The sequence below is a fragment of the Gossypium hirsutum genome, chromosome D10, assembly GCF_007990345.1.
Source record: "Gossypium hirsutum isolate 1008001.06 chromosome D10, Gossypium_hirsutum_v2.1, whole genome shotgun sequence".
Classification (NCBI taxonomy): Eukaryota; Viridiplantae; Streptophyta; class Magnoliopsida; order Malvales; family Malvaceae; genus Gossypium; species Gossypium hirsutum.
The window spans coordinates 26,680,049-26,688,897 of record NC_053446.1 but is presented as its reverse complement, the minus strand read 5'-3'; the positions used below and the strand labels follow the sequence as shown (position 1 = coordinate 26,688,897).

Genomic DNA, 8,849 nt, shown 5'->3' with positions numbered 1-8,849 from the left:
TGAGATTCTTGATATGGCTCGCTTGAAATTCTTGTTATATGGCTATCCGGAGCTCCCTGATAATAACTCTTCGGAGTTACCTGTTAAGCTCAATAAGCTTCCTGTTTTAAACTCTTATGAGTTTTCTAGTTATAGACTGGATAAGTTTCCTGTTACATGGCTCACATGGACATCCTGTTACATGGCTCGAGAGACTACTTCCTGATTATTTGCCTTAATGGGTACCCTTGAATATGAGTTGACGGATTACAGTTTTGTACACTTCGAGTGTACTACATGTGTGTCGATTGATATTTCAAATAAATTCAACGGGTAAAGTTTTGACATGGTTAAACTGAGATTAAGATGATTTGTCATGGAAATGCACATGTTAAATGAAAATATGATATGAAAAGCATATGTATATGAAAGTTATTACATGATAAGCTCATCTTTGATTCTTGATGTTTATATGTAATACATGACTAACAAGTTTCTTGAGATTGTATGTGTTTAGGCAAATTGTCAATTTTCTTGGGATGAATTTTGTATGCTTATCTTAAATGTAAATGATTGGTAAATAAATTTTTTAGTATACGAACTTACTAAGCATAATATGCTTACTTTGTTTTACTTCCTCTGTTTTATAGTGCTCAGAAGCTCGTGAAGGTTGGAACTTGGCTAGAGACACATCATACTATCTGTTGGACTCCTTGGCATATAAAGCAAGCTAACTTTTGGTATAATGGCATGTATAAGCTAATTTAGGTATAATGATGAAATATTTTGGTTGTAACTAGCCATTGGAATGGCTAGTGTTAAGCATATTTTAATGTAGTTATATAAGGTCTTATCATGCTTGATGTGTGTATTGAAATGGTTGCATGAATGGGTAAAATTTAATTATATATTTATAATGCCAATTAGGTAAGATCAAATACTTGGATAAATGGTATGTTATGACATATATTGAACTTGAAATTGGCTTGAATTGAATGTTTTATTGTGACTTGTAATGGTACAAAAATTGGTTGAATAGGTTGATGTCAGGTTGGGTGAGAAATAAGGCTTGGAAATGACCTTATTTTGTCTACACGGGAAGAGACACTGGCGTGTGTCTTAGCTGTGTGTGACACATGGTCATGTGTACAGGCGTGTGGTTTGGTCGTGTGTCCCCTGCATCTTAAAATTTGAGAAACAGAATGCTTCGAATTGCTTACACAGGTAGAGACATGGGCGTGTGTCTCAGCCTTGTGTGTCATACGGCCTAGCACATGAGCGTATGACTTGGCCGTGTGACCCTTGCACCTAATTTTTGAAAATTAAATTGTCCACACAGCCTAGCACACGGGCGTGTGGCTGGCTGTGTGACCCAAGTTAGAAAGTTACACAGACATGGACACGGGCTGGGACACAGTCGTTTGCCTCACATCGAATGCCTACACGGCCTGAGACACGAATGTGTCACTTGGCTACCTGAGTCACACAGCCTGGCCACACGGGCGTGTGTCCCCTGCACCTAAGAAAAATTTTGAGATTTTGTAAAAAATTCTCTAAGTTTCCAATTTAGTCCCGACTTGTTTCTAAAGCATAAATTAGGTCTCGAGGGCCCGTTCAAGGGACATTATGATTGAATATGTTTGATTTTGATTTTGAATAGTAAATGATATGCATAAACTATTTTTAAATCTGTAAACTCCGATAATACTCTGTAACCCTATTCTGGTGACGGATATGGGTTAGGGGTGTTACAAAAAATAGGGTCAATTCAGATCAAAAGTCATCACACTATCACTGGTTATTGTGGCATGTATTTCTATACTCAACACATGTTACATTTCAGTCTAAAATTAACTAAAACATAGCTCTGATACCACTAAATATAATAACTTTAGGCTAACCTGATCGTAGGGTCAGAACTATAGGATGCTATAATCGTTTTTGCAGCAACTACAATAAACTAACATTCAATTCAAACATAAATCATGGAAACATAAACATTTAATTGATAAACACGATATAAAATCTTTCACTAGTCTTATTCAAGCTTACGAATGCTCTAAAGTTGGCTCAGAATCGAACTAGGACCAAATTGCAACATTTTCAAAATTTCAAAACGACATCGCGACGTAAAAGGGTTCCTCATCGCAACATGACATACTGATTTGCCTTGTTGTGATGACGAGGGTTCCTCGTCAGACCGTGGCCTAAAATTCAAGTCTCGTCACGATAACCATCACTTGACGTCGTGACATGGACTCTATTTTTTGTACAACTTAGGCCATTTAGTGCCTATTTCATGTTAATCTCTCATCCTAACTAATTGGTGCATTTTGCATAACCTTCACCTAAACAAAACCATTCCAATAACATATCAAAACATCACTTTTAAACTAATTCAGACCAAGCAATTCACCATGCAATATTTGGCACCCAAATAAACCAATTTAACCTAATCCATCTCATTTTGTACAAGCATGTCTTTTAACCATTTAAACCAACATTTTTCCATCTCATTTCTTGTCCATATATGCCCTTAATACATTATATCCTGTTACCAAGACAAACATATATCCACATGAGCATTAACCTTTCCAAAACTAAGCATTATGTATGGTTCAACTAAGTTAAAATACTAAGCTAACACTTATAAAACACCTATGTACATGCCACATCACTGGACTTTAAAACGTTTGAAAGACTGTTGAGTCAACAATGGGCTAGTGTGAGCTTCTCGATGATCCACTTGACACGTTCCACAAGTTAGCAATCTTTAGAGAAAGGGAAAATAATAAGGTAAGCATTTCGAATGCTTAGTAAGTTCATTAGTATTTAAACAAAAACTTACATTATTTTACAACTAAATATAACAACTATTTAGCTTGAAAAAGTTTGCTTAACATAACAACTCATAACAATTATTTAAATTAATTGGGGAAACCAAATTAACATTTTCCTTTAATTAATTTAGAAAATTCAATTAATTAAATTTATTTAATTAAAAAATCAATTAATTTACTTGGCTAGTTATTCACGTTGGCACGTTGGGCTGTCGTTTGAGAGGTAACAAATCTTAACAGCAGAGTGACCATTTTGTAACAAAACGATAGCATAAGGGACTATAACGTAACATTTCAAACATAAATGACTAAAATGTAACCTAAGGCAAACAAAAGTGACTATTTTGATAGTTTACACATTATGTCAAGCACGAATAGTTTGATCTCTTTCTTATTTAAAATATCACAAAAATAACATTAAATTTAATAAAATCTAAAACAATAATTCATAATTATAAAATTCAATTGTAACAAGATGAACGAGTAATTCTACCATGTTTATTGCATGGTAAACAAGATGAACGAGTAATTCTACCATGTTTATTGCATGGTAAACTATGTGTTCTTGAATCTTTAGGGCAATTTTTTTAGGAAGAGAAATAGAAAATTTAAGGGTTTTTGTTACTAGGTTGGGGAGGCTTAGAATTATTTTAAAAAGCTTTTGATGAAAATATAAGAGAATGGGTTAGGGTACTTACAAGAAAGGGTAACACCCATGTATTGAATGAGTTGGTTGGGCTTAAGAAAAATAAATATCGAATTAATATTGATTGGCTAAAACTCGAAACTCATGGGAATCGAGGTCCCTAATCATTACTTCTTCTGACAACCAAAGTCAAGAATTTTATAGGTATTTGACATTATAATGACCTCGACATCCATAAGTGCTGAGCTAAGCATAAAAAAGGTTCAATATATAGATCAACCTCTGACCTTGACAATTTTTCTCAACTTAATCCCTAGACTTCTTTTATCACATTTGTCCCCAAGGTTGAAATCCATTATAAAAATTGGTCCCTATCGTTAACATGACTAGTTTTTTAACAACTGGTTAACACGGTCAAACAATAAAATGACATGTGACTTCTTTTTTAGTTATTTTAAAAAATTGTAATAAAAGTCTTAAATTCAATAAAAAAATGTAAAAATTTAAAAAAAATATTTTTTTAAAAAATATAAGGAATATATATTATAAAAATTCAAAAATTTATAATAATTCAAAAAATTAAAAAATAAATAAATTTGTTAAAATTTCAAAAACAGTACAAAAAAATTCAAAAAAATATTTTGAAGAATTCAATAAAAAACTGTTAAATTTTGTAAAATTTAAAAAATTCAAAACTTTAAAAAATATTTTAAAAATTAAAAAATATCGGTCAAAGCCGATCAACGTCAATCAATTGTGATCAACGTTGATCAACTTTCAATCAATATGGGTCAACACTCGGTGAATGCCAATATCTTTTTTTGAATTTTTATTTTTTGAATTTTTTTTTGTAATTTTGAAATTTAAAATTTTTTTGATTTTTTTATATTTTCATTTTTTTTTGAATTTTTTAAAATTTTAACTATATTTTTATGTTTTGAATTTTTGGAAAAATTTCAAAATAGTTTTGAATTTTTTTAGTTTGGTTTTTTTTAATTTTAACTATTTTTTTATTTTTTTAATTATACATATATTCAATTTTTATGATTTATATATTGCTTATATTTTTAAAAATTGTTTAAAATTTTTGAATTTTTATAATAATTAAATAGAAAGATACGTGTCATTTCTTAGTTCATCCACGTATCACCTCTATGTTTGGTTACGTCATCCAATTGTTCAAAAATTAATGGTGTTAAGTATAGCTACAAAATTTTGTAAAAAAATGTCAATTTTAGGGATCATTGTGATAAAAAAATATAGAAGTCAAATTGAGAAAAGTTATCAAATTTAGGGGCTAATATATATATTAAGATAAAAAAACTATTCAAAAAAAATAAGTTTGTCGTGCGTATGGTAAAAGTATCATAGAAGGCCTTATACTAAGAGTCAAATGGCATTTTGCTCTCTCTACTAAAAAAAAGTAAATTAATCTCTATACATTAAATCAAAAAGCAAATTAATCATTCTTTTAAAAAATTTATTTATTTATATTGTTAAAAACTGATCTTCGTATGTCAACTTGAGGTACACATAGCATACCACATATCACTATTTAGTTATTTTGTCCACCACACCGGTTTTTTAATAATACAAATAAATGAAATTTTTAACAGAAAGAACCAATGTGCTTTTTGATCTAACATACATGGACTAATTTATCCATTTTTTGAATAGAGAAGACAAAATACAATCTAACTTTTAGTACAAGGACTTCCATTATACTTTTACCTCGTGCATATATAGGGATAAATCTCAAAACTACTATACGTGAACTTCAGTTTAATGTGTAATTTTATACATGTATTTTGATTTTGTGTAATTTTATACATGAAATTTTGATTTGATCAAATTCTCATAAATTATTAATAAAATTATTGATATATCATTCATTTTATGTTTATATATTACATACACATATAATTATATTTATTTCTTTAAATGTGCATGATTGAATCAAAATTAAAGTTTAATGTACACATTTGAACCATAATCAAAGTTTCATGTGTATAATTACATTAAATTAAAGTTCATGTATCAAGTTACAAGTTGAATCAAAGTTAAAGTTAATGTATAATGTTAAAATTTATCCCTGCATATATATATATGTTAAAGTTTTAAAAATCATTTTAATAAAAGTCAATGTACAAGGTAGTAGCAAACTGCAAACCCAGAAATTCTGAACCAACGGAAACGACCTACCAAATTACAAACACAAAGACATAAATTTTTGCTTTAACAAGGGAAAAAAAAACATAAATTTTACCATCCGACATTTACGGCTCCCTTGTAATAAAATAAGATAAAATAAAAATTAGTGCTCTACTTCTATTTTCTTAGTGTAGCCTTTTAATTTTAGTGTTAGAACTGAAATTTTACTACTATCTTTTTAATTAATTTATACTATAATAAAGCTGTTAATTAAGTTAATCTTTAATTTAGTTAAAAATTATTATTATTATTATTATAGTTTTTTATCTTTTTTATAAATAATAAAAATTCACCGATAATAAGAGTTGGATTCTTTTTCTATGAACTTTTAATATTTATTATCTAACTTTTAATTTTTTTCAATAAATATATAGTATAAGGATAACTTTTAAAAAAAAGAGAAGTATAAGGATATATGGGAAAATAAAACCAATTTTCGCTCCTTTTGCACCTACAAATTTTCTCACTCCTGAGTTTTAACGCTGTCACTTAGGGAAAGAAAAAAAAAAGGTACTAACTTTCTCACTGATTCCTTCTCTTTCTCTCCCAAATTTTCCCCAGAAAATTCCCATCTTTACTTAAGCTCCTATAAGTCCCCACTTCGAAAAACAGTGAAAGCAGTCTTTTTCCCCCAATCTCTTTCTAGCTCAAGGTACGGCTCTTCCTAGTCTCTTCTTTCGGGTGTTTCTTTGATTTAGGTTATTTTCATTTTGGGTCCGTTTTTAGATGCCATACAATTGTATATTTGATGAATTTGAGGTTACCTTTATAGAGAAAGTTGCTTTTTTTTAATTTTTTTATTTGTATAAATTGTACCAAATGATGATACCAAAAAGAAAGAAATGGACCGAAGCTGAAGAGAAAACCCTAATTGATAAATATGGTGAAATGGTTGCTGATGGAACTCTTGCGAAAATGAAGACCCGAGAAAAGAAATATAAACCTATTGCTTGTTATGTGAATTCTGTGCATCATGTACGTGACTCTATTGCATATCCATGGCAATGGTCATGGAAGGATGTCTCCACTAAGGTGCAAAATATGAGGCATCAATATTTGCTTGTTAAGCAAAAGATTAAGAGACCCGATGCAGTGGTCAATAATCCGGTGGGTGGAGAGTGTAACGGCGATGATGACTTCGATTGGTTAGAAGGGCTTACACATTGGTCGAATTTTTTGCGGTACAAGGAAGTATTTGGGGACGTGGCGGTTTCGTATAATAGTACCAATAACAATAATAGTAATAATAGTAGTGATACGATGGCAGTTGTGAATGAGGAAAGAGAAAACAGAGGGGGATTTATTGGAGGCAGTGGGATGGAGATTGTGGAGTTCGGGAAAATGTGTCAATCCGGGGATGGGGATTTTGTGGGGATTGACGGGGGAGAGAATGGGGTGTTAGGTTTGGGATTTGAGTATGACGGTGAAGAAGGAGAGGGGAATTACAATGGTAACGATCAAGTGAGGGAGGAGGGAGATGATGCTTTGTTGTATGAGGAAGTGGAACCGAATGGGTCAAATTTGAAAAAGAAAAGGAAAGTGTTGAAGGGATTGGAGAAGAAGGCATTCGGGTTTCTAGTGAACCAGTTGGGGCAGTTAAGGGAATTGGAGGCTCGGTTTGAGCAACGTGATGCAGAGAGAGAGCGGGAGAGGAAAAGAAAAGAGAGTGTTCGATTGGAGCTTGAGAAAGAATGGGAAAGAAAGTTGGAAGAAAGAGAAAAGGGGAGGGAAGAAAGAGAGAAGGCTAGGGAGAAGCTGAGAATGCAGAGAATTCATGAGTGGGAAGCTATGGAAAAGCAAAGTGAAGAGAAAGAAAGAAAAAGAAAAGAAGTGGATTCGATACAAGAGAGCGAATGGGAGGAGAGGATGAATAGAAAGAAATCGGAATGGAAGACGAGGATGGATGAAATGTTAAATCAGCACAGAGCAGAAATGAACCAGATGCAGACTCGTTTTCTTCACGAGCAACAAAATCTTACTAGCCAGTTGCTTGGGATTGTTTCTCAATGGACCGGTCATCCAGCAGGGCTTTCGGACCATACTGCTGCCAGCAACCATTATCTTTCACAGATGATGCAAAATTTGCACCATGTGAATGGTATGGTGCATGGAGATGACAGGGTTGATGGAGATAATCAAGATGACCAATTCATTGTTGATGGATAATATCGTATCTGAAAGAAATTTTCTGCAATGAGAAGTGTAAAGGTCAGGAATTGTTAATTCCTCTTGCCCAGAACTTTCTTCTAGATTTGCTTGCATACCGGTCTATTTAGTTCTAAACGTAGCTAATAAGGGATAAGATTCTCTTTCATATTTTCCTCTGCTCATCCTGTTGTAGCTATATTTGTTAAATATAAATGAAATCCTGTTCTAAATTGGTATAAGTTTTTCTCTGTTAGTATCTGAAACCAATGTAATGAAAGAATTTTTGCAGCTGACTACAACTATGTCCAATTAAAAGTCCATTGAGCTGAATTATATTTTGGCGCAGTAATGGTTCCACGTTGCTAAGTTTATATGTTAAGGAGCTCTTAGTGTGACCGGAGAGGAGCTTTTATTTCCAGACACTAGGAGTGTTCATTCGGTTAACCGACCCGAAATTATTATAACCGAATTAACCGACCTTCCAAAAATTTTAACCGTTAACCGAATCGATTTTTTTTTAAAAAAATTTAACCGAACCGAAATTTTTTCGGTTAATAAGGTCGGTTAACCGAATTAACCGAAAATTATGTATTTTTTATTTTTGGTTAAAAATTATCCGAATTACCCGAATTACCCGAATTAACCGAATTAATCGAATTAACCGAATTACCGAAAAATACCCGAATTTTTTTTATTTTTTATTTTTAAAATTTAAAAAATTTATAAATTATTAAAGTAAATTGGGTTTTAGACTTTAGTAAATTTGGTTGTCTTTTAGTTTTAGTTTTATTGGATTGGGTAATTGGGTAAACTTTAGTTTTAGTTTTATTGGGTTGGGTAATTGAGTTTGGGTTGGGTTGGATAATTTTATTTATTAATTTTTTCGGTTAACCGAAAATTTTCGGTTAACCGACCGGTTTCGAACCGAATTAACCGTTAACCGAAAAATCATAAAAAAATTAACCGACCCCCGACCGAAAAAATTCGGTTAACCGACCGATTAACCGAATTCAGTCGGTTAACCG

General features: G+C 31.8%; 1 protein-coding gene across 1 annotated transcript; it reads left to right on the top strand.

Annotated features, from left to right (window-relative positions):
• The first annotated feature begins 6,151 nt into the window (after nt 1–6,151).
• LOC107914743 (histone-lysine N-methyltransferase, H3 lysine-79 specific) lies at nt 6,152–8,157 on the top strand. Its single transcript, XM_041102282.1, has 2 exons — nt 6,152–6,328; nt 6,513–8,157. The coding sequence occupies exon 2, from the start codon at nt 6,565–6,567 to the stop codon at nt 7,840–7,842; it is 1,278 nt and encodes a 425-aa protein (XP_040958216.1). The 5' UTR covers nt 6,152–6,328; nt 6,513–6,564; the 3' UTR covers nt 7,843–8,157.
• Nucleotides 8,158–8,849: the final 692 nt, after the last annotated feature.